At 37.6% G+C, this 21,611-nt stretch overlaps 1 protein-coding gene and 1 pseudogene across 1 annotated transcript; both read right to left on the bottom strand.

The window, feature by feature from the left end:
* Positions 1–2,294: 2,294 nt before the first annotated feature.
* LOC122201296 lies at positions 2,295–4,338 on the bottom strand (annotated as a pseudogene).
* Positions 4,339–17,965: 13,627 nt separating this feature from the next.
* On the bottom strand, positions 17,966–18,895 carry LOC122199654 (olfactory receptor 4A15-like). The gene has a single exon (XM_042904907.1). The coding sequence runs from the start codon at positions 18,881–18,883 to the stop codon at positions 17,966–17,968; it is 918 nt and encodes a 305-aa protein (XP_042760841.1). The 5' UTR covers positions 18,884–18,895.
* Positions 18,896–21,611: the final 2,716 nt, after the last annotated feature.

Raw genomic sequence — 21,611 nt, 5'->3', positions numbered from 1 at the left:
AAATCCTGAAAAAGAAAACCAAAGCTGGAGGCATCGCAATCCCAGACTTTAGCCTGTACTACAAAGCCATAATCATCAAGACAGTATGATACTGGCACAAAAACACACACTTAGATCAATGGAACAGAATAGAGAACCCAGAAATGGACCCACAAATGTATGGCCAACTAATCTTTGACAAAGCAGGGAAGAATATCCAATGGAAAAAAAAAAAAAACAGTCCCTTCAGCAAATGGTGTGGGCAAAACTGGACAGCGACATGCAGAAGAATGAACCTGGACCACTTTCTTATGTCATACACAAAAATAAACTCAAAATTGGTGAAACACTGATAATAAGACAGGAAGCCATCCAAAGCCTAGAAGAAAAAAAAGGCATCGATCTCTCTGACCTCAGCTGCAGCAACAACTTAATGACATGTCTCTGGGGGTAAGGGAAACAAAAGCAAAAATGAACTATTGGGACCTCATCAAGATAAAAAGCTTCTGCACAGCAAAGAGAACAATCAACAAAACTAAAAGGCAACTGACAGAATTGGAGAAGATATTTACAACTGACACATCATATAAAAGGTTAGTATCCAAAATCTATAAAGAACTTATGAAAGTCAACACTGGAAAAACAAACAATCCAGTGAATAAATGGGCAGAAGACATGAATAGATGCTTTTCCAAAGAAGATATCCAGATGGCTATAAGACACATGAAAAAAATGCTCAACATCACTCAACTCATCACCAGAGAAATACAAATCAAAACCACAATGAGATACTACCTCACACCTGTCAGAATGGGTAAAATTAACAACTGAGGCAACAACAGATGTTGCCAAGGATGCGAAGAAAGAAGAACCCTTTTGCACTGATGGTGGGAATGGAAACTGGTGTAGCCACTCTGGAAAAAAATATGGAGGTACCTTAATAAATTAAAAATAGAAATACCCTAGGACTCAGCAATTGACTAGTAGGTATTTACCCAGAAGACACAGGAGTGCTAATTCAAATGGGCACATGCATCCCACTGTTTTGAGCAGCACTATCAACAATAGCCAAATTATGGAAAGAGCCCAAATACCCAATCAATTGATGAATGGATAAAGAAGATATGGTATATATCTTCTATATATGGTATATATGTGGTATATACGGGGTGTGTGTGTGTGTGTGTGTGTGTGTTTATACACAAGGATATATATATATATATATATATATATATATATATATATACACACATGTGTGTGTGTGTATATATATATATATACACACACACAACACACATGTGTATATATATATACACACACATATATATGGTATATACATATATATGTATGATATACATATATATGTGTATATATATACATATATATATCATATATACCATGTGGTATGTGTGTGTATGTGTGTATATATATATGTGTGTGTGTGTGTGTGTGTATATGTGTGTATATGTGTATATATACATACACACACACACATGAATATTACTCAGTGATCAAAAAAATGAAACCTTGCCATTTGCAACAACATGGATGGAACTAGAGTGTATTATGCTAAGTGAAATAAGTCAGTCAGAGGAAGACATATATCATATGATTTCGCTCATATGTAGACTTTAAGATGCAAAACAGATAAACAAATTAGAAGGGAAGCAAAAATAATGTAAAACCAGAGATGGAGACAAACCATAAGAGACTTAAATATAAAGAACAAACTGAGGGTTGCTGACAGGGTGTTGGGTGAAAGGCTAAAGCAATGAAGGGCAATAAAGAGGACACTTGTTGGGATGAGCACTGGGTGTCACATGTAAGGGATGAATCACTAAATTCAATTCCTGAAATTATTATTACACTATATGTTACCTAACTTGGATTTAAATTTAAAAAATAAATCTTAAAAAATTTTTAAAAAAAGAAAACGCTTTCAAAGCATAGATGATGTTCCATATTACAATGAAAGCAATTCCATTTTATTCCTAGTTTTCAGTGTTCTAGGATGGCCACAGACAGAAAAACCTGTTGTTGAGGGTTTTTTACATAACAATGAAAACCAAAATTTTGTTTATACCAAAGCAAATCATTATTAAGTCTATCAGTACAAAGTACTTAAGTTGAATACAGCTATTGGGGGACACACTGTTATGCAAAATAACACATTTCTTTACCCATATCTTCAGTATCATAAAGACAAAATAAGACATTCTGTCTGCTCTTTGAAGAATGGCAAAAAATGTACATAACAGCTAATGAGGAAAAGCATAAAAATATGTTTATTATGGGATTAGTATGATTTTCTGTGCTCAAATCAGGAACCAGTATCTGTTTTCATCATCAACCATCCCATACAAGTTCATCCCAACCTGGGAAAACATCCAACATCCCATTTAACAACATTTCTTACTGAAAGCATCCAACCAAACACAATAACATCTCCCATATAAATGTCCTGAATTACAAAAGCATAGGCATTGACCTCAGGAATGAAAAAAAATCTTAAGGACAAGATGTATAATGCAGCTACAGAAAGTTGCTGCGCTGATAGAATAATGAACATTAAAATTTTTAAACTACTTTTTTGCCCCTGTAATTTGTTCTAAGTATTAGACAAATTACTTTCTCATTACTTTAGGTGAAAGTAAATTTTCAAAGGTAGCTTGTTTTTCACATTTAAAATTTTAAAAAATCTTGGGGCACCTGTATTGCTCAGTCAGTTAAGCATCTGAATCTTGATTTCAGCTGGGGTCATGGTCTCACGGTCCTGAGTTGGAGACCAGCATGGGGCTTAGCTATGAGAGCATGGAACCTCCTTGGGATTCTCTCTCTTCCTCTATCTCTCTATGCCCCTCCCCAACTCATTCTCTCTCTCTCTCTGCCTATATAAATATTTTCAAATTTTTAAAACACTTGTTTCTAAGTCCCACTTCAATATAAACAAAGAAAAATAAGGCTACAAAGTGATATTAATTATCTTTTTGCTTGTAATAGTACAAATACCTGTGCCTTTTATTCAACCTCCAGAATTTCCCTATTGCATTGAGTCTTAATTCAAAAGACAATTTATTCTACATTTTGATGACTTTATGTAAACAAAAGAGAAACATCACTAGAGAATCCATTGATAGACTAAATTCATTGTCAGAATTTACAACCCTTTTGTTGCTTTAGGATTAATCATAGGGGTGCCTTGGTGACTTAGTTGGTTAAGTGTCTGATTTTGGCTCAGGACTTGATCTCACAACTTGTGAGATCAAGCCCTGAGTTGGGCTCTGTGCTGACAGCTCAGAGTCTGGAGCCTGCTTCAGATTATGTGTCTCCATCTCTCTCTGCCCTCTTCACTCATGCTCTGTCTCTCTCATTCTCTCAAAATTACATAAAAATGTTCCAATAAATAAAATAATTAATCATAAATGTGTTCAGTGTTAGTGACACATTTATTCTACCTTTGGTTAAATTTTTACACCAAAATTTTTCCATAGCATTTTTCATCTCTGAACTTCTCAAGGTGTATATTAAAGGATTTAACATGGGAATGATAACCATATAAACCAGAGTTATGGATTTATCAATGGGAATGTTGGAAACAGGTTTAACATACATGAGAAAGGGGAACAAAAAGAAGAAAATCACTGTGGTGTAGGAGCTGCAGGCAGACAGGACTTTGTGCTCCCCTTCTGGTCTGTGACTTTTAAAATAATTTAGAATGACTCCATATGAGACGAGCAGAAGGATAAAGATGACCATGCAGATGGCTCCACCATTGACAACCACTATGAGTAGGTGTTGGTGCAGGTAAGTTCCAATAATGGGCACGTGTCACAGATGAAATGGTCAGTGACATGGGGGCCACAAAACAGGAGGCTGTACACAAAGAGAAGTTGAACCATAGAGTGCATAAGACCTCCAACCCAGGCCACCACCAACAGCAGAATGCAAACCTGTCGATTCATGATAGTCAAGTAATGCAGCGGCCTACAGATGGCCACATAGCGATCATAGGCCATCACGATCAGGAGGAAGACCTCAGAACCCCCAAACAAGTGTTCTAGGAAGAGCTGCCCCAAGCAAGCTGGGAAGGAAATTGTCTTTTTGTCACAGATTGTCTATAATCAATTTGGGAGAGATGACAGTGGAATAAACAACATCCATGAGTGACAGATAGGTAAGAAAGAAGTACATGGGGGAGCCCAGAGAGGAGCTGTCAAAAACAGTCACCACAATGAGCAGGTTGCTCAGTATTGTCACAATGTAGGTCAGTAAAATCATGACAAATAATGCTTTTTGCCCTTCCGGATCCCGGGTGAGGCCAAGGAGGACAAATTCCGTCACATTGTTACTATTTCCCATTTCCTCTTTCTATATGGCCTGTTTCAGGGATGAGAGCTCAGGACAATGCAATCTGTAATTAAATCGTGAATATGACTATAAATACGTCCATTGTTAAGAGCACATCTTCATCATTAAGTCTTTTCTACAGGAGTTTATACGCAATAAACAGTTAGTGGTAACTATTGAGTTCTTCCAAAATGCCTGCTACACCTTCCCTTGATGGTCCTATTTGTCTTCAGATGATCTTGTTGTCCTACAAGAAAGAAGTTGTATCTCTAAGTCTTAGGGGATTGTCTATAGAGAGGAGTAATCAAAAGCTCAGCTATCGACACAGATTTATTATAGCCTTATTTAAGCTATGTCTGTTCTTGGCACAGAAGTCAGCAGTCACAAACGAGGAAAGGATTCCTGCTCTCCAGAAACTTACTTTCTGCTGGTGGCAATAAACGCTACATAAATCGGCATAGAGTCAGACTTTTGAGGTGGTAGTACGTAGTTGCAGTGAGTACCTTTACAGTGTGATGTATCCAGCACCAAAAATAGCCTCTCTTGTGTAATAATTCACTTAATAATACTATGACATTCCACTATTAGATGTTCAGACTAGACTCTGATGTAAAGACTAGATTTAACTGTACCAAATAACTGCAAAACTATTTAGCACATTGTTCCCTATTACAATGACTTGGTATGATTCTCGATCAGCTTTGTAAGGAGTTGGAGTTCTCTCCATTTAATGTTTGCCCACCCCACAATATCTTAACACAAATAACTCTCTAGATTTTCAGCAAATACATTTGAACTGAACCAGAGAGACTTGCAATTTTCACAAACTGTTACATTAGCAACTGTTTTGCTTTGTTTCTTTTAACTCTGGCAGGATAGTGATAGGAGAAACAGACACTGAAATGAGGGGTAGGGGACAATGAGACATGGTTTTGTTTATAATGCTTTATAGGTACTGAGAGTGCTCAAAAATACAACTTTGTTGCCCTGGTTGCAAAAAGCGGCACACTCAGGGGGAAAGTTCAAGCTCAGTGTAAGAAGACATGGGTTTGAGTCATCTTCTAAATGTCATTACAAGCTTGTCTCAGGTTGCTCATTGGAAAACAAAGGGGTCAAACTAGTCCATCTCTGAATCCTTTCCAGTCCAATGCTCTGTGAGACCTTTCCGTCAGCCGTACCCCTCTATTCTACTGACATTTTTTTTCTTTTTTCATATTTTTATAATTAATAAAAATTTCCAAGCTTATTACTGTTACTGTAGAAATGCTAGCCAGTGGTAAATGGATTTGATCATCACAATGATCAAAGAGGAGCAGATAGATGGGCAAATATGCAGAAAACACCTAATTTGAACATTAAAAAAATGTTAAAAAAAAGTAATAAATTGTGAGTTTCATATAGGAAAACATTGAAGTTAGGGAAGTCATATTAGGCAGTTAGGCAAGTGAAAGGAGAACCAGTCTCAGGCTGACTTACCCAATCATATCCTCAGCAAAGGAGGTCTTTCCTCTAGGTGTTAGAATCTCTGTTCTAGAGGCCCTGAGGTTCAGAGGCAGGAGGCCTTGAGATGAGGGAAGTTACTGAGGTTGACATCGCAATTGTTGAAAAGATAGGTAATCATAGTTCCAGAGTCTGCAGTGCAGTAGATGCTGTTGATCAAGGCCTGAATCTATGTCAATTGACACCATAATGATTTTCAGTTCATTAATTCAGTCCCTTAATTTGAATAACTGGTTCTATAAGAAACAAATTATTTTCTAGCAAGAACCTGCTTCTACATCAAATCTGGGTGCTTCCACACTTACTCATTTCCCCATGGCTTACGATGGGTTCCATTGAGCATCTTCATCTCCACATGCGTGTGATTGTATATTAGATTTTCTAGGTCATAAGGATCATATATAAAGAGTCTTTAACCAACAAAACTAAAAGGCAACTGAAGGAAAGGGAGACAATATTTGCAAAAGACATGTCAGAATAATAGTATCCAAAATCCATAAAGAACTTCTCAAAGTCAACACCCCAAAAACAAATAAAACAGTGACAAAATGGGCAAAAGACATGAATAGACACCTTTCCAAAGAAAACATCCAGATGGCTAAGAAACAAATGAAAAGATGCTCAATATCATTTATCATCAGAGAATATGAATCAAAACCACACTGAGATACTACCTCAGAACTGTCAGAATGAGTAAAAATAACAACTCAGGCAACAACAGATGTTGGAGACGATGCAGAGAAAGGGGAGCCCTTTTGCACTGTTGGTGGGAATGCTAACTGTTGCAGCCACTCTGGAGAACAGTATGAACGTTCTTCAAAAAATTAAAAATAGAACTATCCTACAACTCAGCAATTGCACTACTAGGTATTTATCCAAAGGATACAAAAATGCTGAATTGAATGGGCACGTGCATTCCACTGTTTATAACAGCACTATCAATAATAGCCAAAGTGAATATGGTGGAACAGCGTGGAAGTTTTTTGTGTGTTTCACGTCCATGAAATACAGCCAGACCAACACTAAACCATCCTGCACACCTAGAAAACTGATTGGAGGATTAACACAACAATCTTCACAACCGGAACCAGAGAACTCACCAGGTACGCAGTGCAGAGAGGTGAACTTGGGGAGCGAGAAGCTGCAGTGAGCAGGGAGGTGCTTTTGTGGGCACAGAGTGGATGGAGATGGGGTGGGGATAGAATATGGGAAAAGCACCCCTCCTCAAAAGCAGGTGGAGAGAAAGTGGAAAATTGGAAACAGCTGCAGGGACTAAACTAAAAAGGGAGAAGGGAGAAAGGAGAGGGTTTAAATTCCATTAAGGCTGTAAGCAAGGGGAGCACAAAGTCTACAACTCTGCAGCTCAATACTTGGCGGTGCTCTGGTGGGAAGGGTGAATCCCCAGGAACAGAGTGGGGTCTGGGAGGTTCTTGGGTCACACGGGGAAAAGCGGTTCACTGCTGGAAGGACATTTGGTAGAGACTGTTGAAGCCACCTGGTCCCAGCAGACCCCAGAAGGCAGCCACACTCACTGGTGCTGGAACAAGGTTGTTAAGGGTGAAGCCTGGTGCCAGATGTATGTTGTGATTTTCCATAATCCCTGAAATGCTGCTGCTACACTATCTCATAACCTTTTTCTGGGGCAGGCTGGCACCTGGCCGCAGTCTCAGGGCACTGGCAGCAACAGGGCCCAGCTCTTCCTGGGTGCAGCTGACATTTGGCCATTGCTCGGTGAGACCCTCCCACAGAGGAGTGGAACGGGTCAAAGCTGCAGTCTTTCAAAAGTAAGGGGCTGGGGGAAAACAGCCGCATCTGAGACAAAACTTGGGAGAGAGGTACTGCCTGGGGCTTGGTCACGGACAGTGAAAAAGTGGGGAGTGGACAAAAGCTTAAGACAGAGGACCGGTGTGCAATTGCTGATAGGGGAGAACAGAGTTCTGATACTAGTGACTGGGTAGCTGGGTGATGCCATTTTCACTGCTCCCGCACATATGCATACACACCGTATGAGCGCAACAACACTCCACCCCAGTAGGCTAGAAGCACCATCTAGTGAAGAACAGAGCCATTACACTAAGCCACGCCCAACTGGGCCAACCTTGCTCTTCAAGAACACAAGTCTCACCGCCTACTTAGTTCATGGACTATAAAGTGCTTCACAGTCTGACTTCTAGGGGAAAACGAAATAATTTCAGTCCTATTTCAATCTGTTAGCAGGTCCATCTATTCAATTCTTTCTTTTTTTTTCTCTTTTTCACTTTTCTTTTTCTTGAATACAGAAAGAGAAAAAATGCATTTTTATTTTCAATTTTTATTAAAAATATTTTCTTCAATTTTTTTCTACTATAGTCTTTACTTTTGTGTAAATTTTTCAAATTCTATCTTACTCCCATCATTTCATTTTAGTCTACTTCAATGTATTCATTTTTTCAAATTCTCAAATTCCTTTTTTTCCCCTTTTTTTCTCTAATCTGTCAAACCACTTTCAACACCCAGACCAAAACACACCTAGGATCTAGCATCATTTATTTGACGTGTGTGTGTGTGTGTGTGTGTGTGTGTGTGTGTTTGTAATTTTTAATTTTAATATTTTTTTAATTTTAATTTTTCTACCTCATTAATTCCTTTCCTCCCAAAAATGACAAAATGAAGGAATTCACCCCAAAGGAAAGAGCACGAAGAAATGACAGCCAGGGATTTAGCCAACACAGATACAAGCAAGATGTCTGAACCATAATTTAGAATCACGATAATAAGAATACTAGCTGGAGTCGAAAATAGATTAGAATCCCTTTCTTCAGAGATAAAAGAAGTAAAAAATAGAATGAAATTAAAAATTCTATAACTGAGCTGCAATTACGGATGGATGCCACGGCAGCAAGGATGGATGAGACAGAACAGAGAATCAGTGATATAGAGGACAAACTTATAGAGAATAATGAAGTAGAAAAAAAGAGGAGATTAAGGCAAAAGAGCATGATTTAAGAATTAGAGAAATCAGTGACTCATTAAAAAGGAACAACATCAGAATCATAGGGGTCCCAGAAGAGGAAGAGAGAGAAATAGGGGTAGAATGGTTATGTGATCAAATCATAGCAGAAAAATTTCTTAACCTGGGGAAAGACACAGACATCAAAATCCAGGAAGCACAGAGGACCCCCATTAGATTCAACAAAACCGACCATCAACAAGGCATGTCATAGTCAAATTCACAAAATACCCAGGCAAAAAGAGAATCATGAAAGCAGCAAGGGAAAAAAAAGTCGCTAACCTACAAGGGAAGACAGATCAAGTTTGCAGCAGATCTATCCACAGAAACTTGGCAGTCCAGAAAAGAGTGGCAGGATATGTTCAATGTGTTGAATCAGAAAAACATGGGGCGCCTGGGTGGCGCAGTCGGTTAAGCGTCCGACTTCAGCCAGGTCACGATCTCGCGGTCCGTGAGTTCGAGCCCCGCGTCGGGCTCTGGGCTGATGGCTCGGAGCCTGGAGCCTGTTTCCGATTCTGTGTCTCCCTCTCTCTCTGCCCCTCCCCCGTTCATGCTCTGTCTCTCTCTGTCCCAAAATAAATAAAAAACGTTGAAAAAAAAAAAAAAAAAGAAAAATATGCAGTCAAGAATTCTTTATCCAGCAAAGATGTCATTCAAAAAAGGAGAGATAGGGGCGCCTGGGTGGCTCAGTCGGTTAAGCGGCTGACTTCGGCTCAGGTCATGATCTCACGGTCTGTGGGTTCGAGCCCCGCGTCGGGCTCTGTGCTGACAGCTCAGAGCCTGGAGCCTGTTTCAGATTCTGTGTCTCCTTCTATCTGACCCTCCCCTGTTCATGCTCTGTCTCTCTCTGTCTCAAAAATAAATAAATGTTTAAAAAAAAATTAAAAACAAAAAACAAAATAGGAGAGATAAAAAGTTTCCCAGACAAACAAAAACTAAAGGAGTTTGTGACCACTAAACCATCCCTGCAAGAAATTTTAAGGGGACTCTCTGAAGGGAGAAAAGATGAATATATATATTCCAGTGAAGAAATGGGCAGAAGACATGAAAAGACACTTTTCCAAAGAAGACATCCAGGTAGCCAACAGACACATGAAAAGTTGCTCCACATCACTCATCATCAGGGAAATACAAAGCAAAACCACAATGAGATACCACCTTACACTTGTCAGAATGGCTAACATGAACAACTCAGGCCACAACAGATGTTGGCAAGGATGTGGAGAAAGAGGATCTCTTTTGCGTTGTTGGTGGGAATGCAGACTGGTGCAGCTACTGTGGAAAACAGTATGGAGGTTCCTCAAGAAACTAAAAATAGAACTACCCTATGACCCAGCAATTGCACTACTAGGCATTTATCCACGAGATACAGGTGTGCTGTTTTGAAGGAACACATGCACCCCAATGTTTATAGCAGCACCATCAACAATAGCCAAAGTATGGAAAGAGCCCAAATGTGCATCAATGGATGAATGGATAAAGAAGATATGGTGTATATACATACCCCGGAGTATTCCTCGGCAATCAAAAAGCATGAAATCTTGCCATTTGCAACTACGTGGATGGAACTGGAGGGTATTATGCTAAGTGAAATTAGTCAGTCAGAGAAATACAAATATCATATGACTTCACACATATGAGGACTTTAAGAGACAACACAGATGAATATAAGGGAAGGGAAACAAAATAATATAAAACAGGGAGGGGGACAAAACATAAGAGACTCATAAATATGGAGAACAAACTGAGGGTTATTGGAGGGGTTGTGGGAGGGGAGATGGGCTAAATGGGTAAGAGGCACTAAGGAATCTACTCCTGAAATCATTGTTGCACTGTATGTTAATTTTTATGTAAATTTTAAAAAAATTAAAAATAAAATTAAAAGAAAAATGAAGACCCCCCCCCTCAAAATAATAGCCAAAGTATGGCAGAGCCCAAATATCCATCAACTGATGAATGGATAAAGAAGATATGATACGATGTGATTTTATATATATACATATAGAATGGAATTATAGTATATTATAATTATATATATTATATAATGGAATATATATACATATATATATATATATATATAATGGAATATTGGTGAACAAAAAGAATAACATCTTACCATTTGCAACAATGTGGATGGAACTAGAGTATATTATGCTAAGCAAAATAGTTTAGTTAGAGAAAGACAAATATCACGATATCACTCATATGTAGAATTTAAGAAACAAAACAGATGAACATAGGTGAAGGGAAGGAAAAATAAGATAAAAACAGAGAGGAGAGCAAACCCTAAAAGACTCTTAAATACAAAGAACAAACTGAGGGTTGTCAGAGGGGATATGGGTGAGGGTAGGGCTCCATGGGTGATGGCCATTAAGGAGGGCACTTTTTAGGGTGAGTGCGGCATGCTATATGTAAGTGATGAATCACTAGATTCTACTCCTGAAGCCAAGGAGTAACATACTGTATCGAACATACACTGTATGTTAACTAACTTGAATTTAAATAAATAAATTCTTTAAAATATATAAAAATAAATAGTGTATATATATATAAATATAAATACAAATAAATATCTGTATGAACCAACTGAAGATCTTTCTTACATGCTAAGCCACACAAAATTGCTTACCTAAGTGTATTCATAGCTTACCTAAAATGTATGTATAGCTTTATGCTTGTGTTAAATATAAATCTCAAAAAGCATCTAAGCTTTTATCTTAAGAAGCTAGACAAAGACATCTAAAGCCAAAGTAAAAAAAAAAAAAAAAAAAAAAAAAAAGATGTAATGAAGTAAGATAAAAATGAATGAAATTGAATACATAGAGTAAACTAAAATAGCCAAAGTTGTGAAGTTGGGTATTTTATATTACAACTGATAACATTATAGCAGGTGAAATCAAGAGAAAATTACCAATATCAGGAATTGAAAAGCACATAAAATTGCGCTGATGTTTCAGAGTTTAAAAAGTTCCAATTATTCTATAAATTTGAATCCTCAGATAAAATGTGTAAAATAAAGGAAAAAGACAACCTTCTGAAAAAGACTCAAAAATAAATAGAATTACAAAAGCTAAATACTCCTATATCTCTCCAAGAAATGAACTGTCCCTTTCTTGCAAACAACATGGTTGTGTCATAGAAAACCCTAAAGAATCTACAGAGATTACTAGAAATAATAAGTGGATTTAGCGAGTTTTCAGGAACACAAGGTCCAAATAAAACATTCAATTGCATTTCTATCTATTAGTATCCATAACAACTGAAAACTTACACAATGCTAAACACCTTTTACATTAGTATCAGAAAAGAAAAGTACTCAGGAAAAAATGAGCAACATCCTCCCACTAAAAATTTCAAATATTTATGAAGCAAAATTTTGAAAACACCCCAACAAATAGATATCTTGTGTTCAGGAGCTAGAAAATTCAATATTGTTAAGACGCAATTCACTCCAAAATGATCTATAACGTGAAACCTCCAGCATGCCCTTTCAGGGATGTGGACGGTTGTATCTTCCAAAAAGGAGACAATGTCTTCCATCCTACATGCTGTTCCACAGTGTGACTTTGCCACCAAGCATTGACCTCCACACCACGTGTCATCATCTAGTTCTCCACCACCACAAATCTGGGTGTGCCTGCTCTAACCAGTATAAGATGGTGAAAATGGCACTGGGCTGGTTTTGGATATAACCCTTAACTGACCTGACTCCTTCTGCTTTCTACCACTGAGGTCCCTGAGCACCATGTAAAAAGTCTGATTGTCCTGCTTGTGGTCCTGCATCTAACTGAATAGGGGAAGGGACCTGTTGGGTTCCTTCCAGTCTCCCTTTCAAAGCCACTCTGAACAGGAATGAAGCTTCCCTGGATCCTGCAGACCCCTCAGCTATCAGATGAATAACACAGACTGACTTCAGTCCATGCCCCATGAAGCAGAAGAAATATCCAGCCAACCTCGGCCAGAATTGCTGGCTTACAAGCAAAATGATTACCATAATAAGAGTAGCTAACACATATGTCACCTCACATAATTAGAATTTCGGTGTGGGATGAAACTATTTAAGATTCACTCTCTCAGCAACTATGTCTATATAATACATTATTGTTAACTACTGTACCCCGCTATACATTAGCTCCCCAGAACTTATTCATCTTATAACTAGAAAATTTTGTGCCCTTTGACTAACATCTCCCTATTTGCCCCACCCTCCAGGCCCTGGCAAGCACCATTCTCTGGCTTCTATAATCTGGGTTTTTAATTCCACATATAGATGAGATCATACAGTATTTGTCTTTCTCTGTCTGACTAATTCTGCCTAGCTTAATGCCTTCAAAGCCTCTCATGGTGTTGCAATTGGCAGGATTTTCTTCTTTGTTTTACCTAATAATATTCTCTTGTGTATATATATATATATATTATATATATATATATATATATATATATATATATATATATATTATATATATATATAACATATATGTATTATATAATATCTGATATTATATATTATGTATTATATATTATGTATTATCTGATATTATATATGTATTATATATTTATATAAATATATATATTTATGTTTCCATTCATTAATCGATGGACACTTAGGTTGTTTCCATGTCTTGGCTACGGTGAATAATACTGATGTGAACATGGGAATGCTGATATCTCCTCAGCATTCTGATTTCATATTCTTAGATATACACACAGAAGTGGAATATGTGGAATGTATAGTAATTCTATCTCACTTTTTTGAGGAATCTCCATAGAGATTTCTAGAGTGCTAAAACAATTTATATACCCAACAGCGAACTGGACTCCCTCTTTTTTTAAAGCTTTTATTTATTTCTTTTGAAAGAGAGAGCAAGAGAAAGAGAGAGCATGCACACAAGTAGGGGAGGGTCAGAGAGAGAGGTGGAGAGAGAATCCCAAGAAGGCTCTGACCTGATAGCGCATAGCCCGATCTGGGGCTCAATCTCACGAACCATGAGATCGTGACCTGGGCCCTAATCAAGAGTCAGACACTTAACTGACTGAGCCATGTAATCTCTTTTCTCTTTGATAACATCCATCCTAACAAGTATGAGGCAATATATCATTGTGGCTTTTAATATTTTTAATGTTATTTATTTTTGAGAGAGAGAGAAAAAGAGAGAGAGAGAGAGAGCACCTGCAGGGAAGGGTCAGAGAGAGAGAGGGAGACACAAAATTGGAAGCAGGCTCCAGGCTTTGAACTATCAGCACCGAGACTGATGGGGGGCTTGAACTCAGGAGGCTTCGAGCTGTGAGATCATGACCTGAGCCAAACTCAGCCACTAACTGACTGAGCCACCCAGGCACCTCTCATTGTGGTTTTGATTTGCATGTCCCTGATGATTACCAATGTTGAGCACCCTTCCATGTTCCTATTGGCCATTTGTATGTCTTCTTTGGAAAATGTCTTTTCAGGCCCATTGCCTAATTTTTAACCAGGTTTTTGTTTTGTTTTGTTTTTTGATATTTGGTTGCAAAGTCTTTCATACATTTTGGATATTAACCCCTTGTGAGGTATAAGACTTGCAAATATTTCCCCCATTCCATAGGTTGCCTTTTCATTGGGTCAGATGCAGTCTGGATTTACAACTTGAGATCCTGAACTTCAAGCTGATGTCAGGATGAGATGAGATCTTAACTGGCTTAAGACCTTCTGTGTCCTCCCTCCGGAAGTCCTGAACTGCCATTTTACAAGTCTGACAAACTCACTGGAGCGACAGGCTATATGGAGAAGAAAAAGGGGCCAGAGGAGCCTGGTCTTCCAGCCATCACTGCCAGGGCACCACTTACATGAGTAAAGTCATCTTAAATACTCCCTAAAAGCCAGGCAACCTACTGAATACCAGAGAGGGACCTCAGTCCATGCCACATGGAACAGAAGAATTGTTCAGTCAAGTCCTGCCAAAAATCATATGTGCTCAGATTCAGACCTGTGTATGGCAAGATATAGCTCTGTGTGTAGACAGATACAGTCCTGTGTGTGATCAGATCAAATGCATATATATACACATATGCATTTGTATGTGTAGTCAGATACTGATCCATGTGCTGTCAGATACAGACCTCTGTGTGTTCACATACAGACACATATATGACACTGGATACGACCTACATATCATTGAATATGTACCTACATGAGGTCAGATACAGATCTCTGTGGTTGAATATATACTTGTGTATTGTCAAATGTAGGCCTATCAACATTGCATACAAACATACACCAATGCCTTTGAGGACTGTGCTGTAATTCATGCCAGCAAAAGACACTAAGCTCTTTCCAATCAGCTCTTTGAAAATGTGAATCAAAGGTAAATAAGGCAAGCCACTTTTAAAATAAGAAAACCGAAAGGCAAGATGCCTGTACACTCTATGAAGATGATTACAAATTTTTATCGAGACATTGAACAAGCCTTCATAATACATGTCTCTTTCTGGATGGTAAAAGAAGATATTAAAACATGCCGTTTTCCTCGAAATCAATGTGGAGGGTCATGAAATTCTAAATATTTTAAGAGAAGTTTTCAAACTAAACAAAATAAGCCTGAAGCTTATCAGGAAAAATAAATGTTTATAAATGGCAAGAAACTTGAAAGGGGTGAGTATTTAAGAGCGATTATCCCTATGAGGTGTAAAAACAAGTGAAAATCCTTGACTACTGATATAGAATGTTAGTGGTAAAGAATGACACCAAAGGTAAAGAAGGAGGAGGCGGAGGAGTCAGCAACAGAAGAGGAGGTGAAATGGCCCCCAAATCAAACCTACTAGTTGTGTAAAATTTGACATATTAAATGGAAAATTTTCAATTACTAAAATTAATAACACTGGCAGATTATTTATCCTGTTTAAGGAAAACAGGATTATACATGTCTTCATCGCAAACAAAAGCAAATTCTAGATAATTTTAAAAGAAAGCTTTTTGGAGCCCCAGGATGGCTCAGTTGGTTGAGTGTCCAACCCTTGATCTCAGCTCAGGTCTTAATCTCAAGGTCTTGAGTTCAAGCCCCACACCCAGTGTGGAGCCTACTTTAAAAAAATTAATTGATTAAAATAAAAGCAGTAATATAAAAGGAAACTTTTCTGAGAGTTATTTTTTAATGCTAAAATGTATAAATTCACTGAATATAAATGAAATTTTCCAAGAGTGATGCAATAGAAGAAATCAAAAAGTAAAAGAATAATACAATATAATGTCTTTATATAAAAACACCCATAGTTACAGCAAAACAACATATTTGTAACAATATCAAAGAATACTAAATATTTGTAGAAGAAAATATATATATATATTTATGTTTAATGAAGAAAAGACTCAAACTCTTACCGCAATAGATCAACAATTCAAGACTAGGCTCTTTTTGCTGTGCCCTTACATGGCAGAAGGGGCAAGTGAGTTCTATCAGGTCTGTTTTTACAGAGACACTAATCTCATTCATGAGAGCTCTCCTCTCATGACGTAATCACGTCTCAAAGGCCCCACCTCCAAACACCACATATCATAGAGGACGTAACTCATGAATTTCGAGGGGAACACTAATATTCAGTGCATAGCAACATCCAAAAGTTGATGACTTAATTATACAAATTCTGATAAAATCAAATGTTTAATCTTATTTAAAGAATAGTGTTATGTTTGGGAAGACTTTGCGACGACATAACAAGTCTTCATGTAATAATAATAGGGATGAAAATCAGGATATAAAGTTTCTCATACACTGTGATTTACCAGGGAAAAGGTTCCATGTCCCCATAGCCTGGGCGCCTCATGGATCCAGACTAAGTAAAAGAGGCAGAACCATGAGTTTCTTTGACCACATGATTCCTACTGTAGTAGGGACAGATAATATTTTCTTTCAAGCCTAATTGAGAGAGGGAGGCTTATGAAAGAGGTCTCTGTTAAATAAATCAATATATATTATGGCTTCTTTATTACCTAATAATCTGCATTCCATTAAGAGCAGAGGTCAGAATGGCATGCCATATCATCAGCACTTTTCTTTTCTTTTTATTTTTTGTGTTTATTTATTTTTGAGAGACAGAGAGTAAGGGAGGGGCAGAGAAAGAGGGAGAAAGAGTTCCCAAGCAAGCTCCCTGCTGTCAGAACAGAGCCTGATGTGGGACTTGAACTCACAAACCCTGAGATCATGACCTGAGCCAAAACCAAGTGTCGGACGCTTAACCAACTGAGCCACCCAGGCACCCATTGTCAGCACCTTTCTTACCAATGATATCACCCAAATATCTGGTGTCAGGTTCTGTGTTGCATATTTAAACCTCATGGATTATGTACTATGATAATTTTATATATGAAAGGTAAGGACTGGGTCCCTGTAGGAGGCTACTAAACACTGTAAACAAAAAAAGATGTAGGGGCACTGAAAAAATGGCAGAGAATTATCAGATATACTAAACTATGTAGGAAATTTAATGAATCATTTCTATGAAATATAACACTAAACAAAGTCATTCCACTTCAGGAGATAATAGGATCCCCCACTCAGAAAAATGAGTAAAACTTACTTATATCTATCCCTTTTGTTCAGATTTTTTTTCTACAATTAGCTTCCTTATGATTAATATTCTACCTAGGAAGCAGCATTCCTCCTCAACCTTAACGTGCTAAGCAACATGAACAAAATTATATACTTAAATGTCTTGCAGATACAAAAATAAGATCTATACTTCAAGTCTTAATATGAGTTGTTTTTGTATGGGAGGAGTGGACCAAGGATTTATGTCCCATTTCTGAATTTCTTTCTCTGAAATATATAGAGCACTATGAATTCTGAAAGTGAACACTTATGTAAGAGCGAAAAGCGAAAAATGTCCACTAACAAAAATAAATTTATAGCGTTAACTACAGCATAACTGATCACATAGAACTTAAACCTATAGTTTCAATAGAGACATTTTATATGCAAAAGCTATACATCGACTTTCCTAAGAAATTATGAAAATCTTAGAAATATGTTTTGACCATTGGAAGTACTTACATCTTAAATGTTTTTCATTATGCACAACTTTAAACCTGAGGAGGAACTTACTACAAATAAATAATCCTTTCCTGGATGGAGCAAACTCTTCATTGAAAATAAAAAGGTGATATATTTCTCTTCTGCCTCATTTTCTTCTTCTGGTCCAGAGCTTCTTCATGGCATTTTTCATCTCTCCATTTCTCAGAGTATAGATTAGGGGGTTCAACATAGGGGTGATAACTGTGTAAAATACAGTCAAGGATTTATCAATGGGTAATGTAGAAGGAGGTCTCACATACATGAAGATGCAGGGGACAAAGAAGAGGACCACCACCGTAATGTGGGAGCCACAGGTAGATAAAGCTTTGCGCCTCCCTTCCTGACTAAGGTTCTTCAGAGAGTGCAGAATGACCCCATAGGAGATGAGCAAGACCGTAAAGATGACCACACAGATTGCCCCATCATTGGCAACCACAGTGAGGCCAATAACGTAAGTGTCAGTGCAGGCAAGTTTTAATAATGGGTACATGTCGCAGATGAAGTGGTCAATGACATTGGGACCACAGAAGGGAAGGTTGTAAACAAAGAGAAGTTGAACAACAGCATGCAAAAAACCTCCAACCCAGGCCAACAGCAGCAACAAAACACACACCCGTTGATTCATGATGGTCAAATAATGCAAGGGTTTGCAGATGGCCACATAGCGGTCATAGGCCATGACCACCAGAAGTAAAATCTCTGCACCACCAAACAAGTGTCCTATAAAGAGCTGGGACATGCAAGCTTGGAAGGAAATGGTTTTCTTCTCATAGAGTAAGTCTATAATCATATTTGGAGTGACTGTAGTAGAATACACAGCATCCATAAATGATAAGTAACCAAGAAAGAAATACATAGGAGCATCCAGGGTTGGACTGACCACCACGGTCACCACAATGAGGAGGTTGCCCACCATTGTCACAATGTAGATGAGCAAGAATACAACAAATAATATTTTCTGACCTTGGAGGCTCTGAGTGAGCCCCAAGAGGACAAACTCAGTCACATTGATCCTATGTTCCATATGTCCTTTTGTCCTTATATCAGAGTTCAGGAGAAAATTAGCCTTAAATATAATTATGACTAGTGACTTCCTGAAACTTTAACCTAATCTTTTTATTCATTCAACAAATAAATATTATAATTTCTTATGTCCCACTACTTTCAGAAATTATAGTATACAAGGCTGATTAGAGCATGCTCCCTAGGCTCAGCAATATTGCAGATTAATGGAGAAACAAGTAATTAAAGACCTTTGGGGGAAGGGGAATATTATTAAATAAATGGGTTGCTACAAGCAGCTTTCCATCTGGAAACTAGTACAATTGTACCAATAGAAGATTCTTCAAATAAAAATTTTTAATGGATTAAGGTTTAATGAAAAACTAAAGCAAGATTTATACTTACTCCCCAGTTAATAAAAGAGGTGACTATCTATATTCTAGAATCCTCTTAACTAGTAAATAAAATCACAAATTGATCTATTTTACAATTTCAAAACATCTTAAGGATTTAAAAAAAAGATACCACAACATCAATAGATGAAAGTATTTTGGAGAAAATATTTACATTTTAGAGGACATACACAGAGTTAATATCAAAATGGACACAGAGCTCTAAACATTTAAGTAAATGACAAATGACTCAGTGGCAAAGTGAGTAAATCATATAAGCAAGTAATAAAAGGAATGGCCAACAAATGTATGTTCTGATGCTGAAACTCACCTATGAACAGAAACATGAATTGATGTAACACCTGGCTTATGAAAGTGTTCCCTTGGACTCTTCAAAATCACATTTTCAAGATAAGTGGATGCTACATCATCCTCTAAACTTTCACAGGTTAACAAGCAATTCTCAGAGAACACATGAGTTGAAACTATCATGAGATTTACAAGTATCTGCCCATTAAAATATCCCTAAATAGTTACACCTGAAACTATGTCTAGAAACACAGATGTTAGAGAAAGTGCATTTATTGTGGATCTTTGTATGTGAAAATAGCTAAAAGAATATTACAAAACTCAGTCAATCCTCACATATGTTAGTATCCCAAAGAGTGTCTAACATGGCTGATTTTAAGAATCACACAGAACTTTTAAAGGACTGTGAATTCCCGCACCACCAAAATCTAAAATGTAAAGCCTAGGCTGGACTCTTACATCTAGTTAACCTTTCTGGGTTACCTGCAACTAAGACAGCCGTTCAGTCCAAGGTCTGGGTTGTAGTCCTTCTCCCATGTATTTTGTACGCTGGTGACACCTCTGTGCACACAGAGCAGGAAAACACATGCACCATCACTGGACCTTGAACTGTTTCCATGTGAACAATGTTTTCCATGCTTGCAGAAAGTCTCAGTCATTTCAGTCTTTCAGAAAAAGGCTACCCCTTAAATTGCCGGGTTTTTTCAAAACAAATACGAAGGTCCTGTAACCTAAACAAGTCTGAATCTCGACTGGGAACAAAGAGACCCCAAATCTTCATTGTTGGCAGAATTTGTTCTAACAACAAGTGAATGTTAAACAAACATTGTGAGGTTAAAAAAAAAGGTCAGCTTTATAGGAGATAAAATTGTGATTTGTTTAAACAAAGGTTATGTGGTTTGGTTTTTATGTCAATATAAGTAAAATAGTGAAATATCCTTTGACGACATTCAATTCTCTATCAATTACACTGGCCTGTCTTCACAAAGCACAGTAAAATTTTGGATTTCCTGAATGATGGAGAATTACTCATATACATACTTCATTATGTTCTGAGTCCGTCATTTCAATTCCTGAAAAAGCCAGTTGTGTGAACAGTGATACAAACACTCTCTGAGGTCAAGACAAATATCTGTAAACACTTTATCTGGGGTTGGACTACAACACATATGGGTGAGTCATTCAATTGGTGCATCTCCAAGAGTCATTTTTCCCTAATTAAATTCATTGGGACCTTCATCATAATTTTGAGAGTAGACCCTGCATCTCCAGAGATGCCAGCAGAATAATCACCATGTACAACAGGACTTGCAGAAACACGTCCTTGGGGTGAGGGGACGGGGTGGATCACAAAAGAACAACTTGAGATTGAGTCACCAAAAGGGAAATGTCCAGTGTGGGCAGAAATAAAACATGTAAACACTCTCTTCTTTAAATCATGACTTTCAAAATAGACAAAGGTGTGTCAGTTAGGTTTAAGCTACGTCTTTGCCCACAGAAACTGCACTGACTTCCAGAAGATGATGAAAACAAATTTCATAATAAGCCATTTAAAACCATCTCTAATGTAGATAAGGCAAGCTTCTCCCCTAAAAGGAGAGTCTTGAGTTTGTCACATAGTGGCACACAGGTAAGTTGATAGCATCCGTATCAGTATTGGGGGGGTGGGGAGGGAAAAAAGAGTGTGGGAGGATTCCACTATCTCGGGGTGCCCAGGGAAAGCTCACCAAAACAGATACACAGGAGCCCAGAAAACAAGTTGCAATGCATTTCAAAGAACTTAAATCATACAGAATATATATAATGAAATTCAGCTGGAAATTGATAAAAATATAACAATGTTTCCTAATTATTTACAAATTGAGCAACATAAATCTGAATTACCATGGATTAAAGAAATACCAGTGAATAGTTTTTAAAATAAAATTTCAACAGAAAGATAATGAAAGATGTGTGTGTGTGTGTGTGTGTGTGTGTGTGTGTGTGTGCTGGATACAGCTAAAGGAGTGCTTAGAAAGAAATGTAGAGCTTTAGGTAGAAGTACTAGAA

The sequence above is a fragment of the Panthera leo genome, chromosome D1 (assembly GCF_018350215.1).
Source record: "Panthera leo isolate Ple1 chromosome D1, P.leo_Ple1_pat1.1, whole genome shotgun sequence".
Lineage (NCBI taxonomy): Eukaryota > Metazoa > Chordata > Mammalia > Carnivora > Felidae > Panthera > Panthera leo.
The sequence above is the reverse complement of the archived record's forward strand: the minus strand, read 5'-3'. Positions and strand labels throughout refer to the sequence as shown.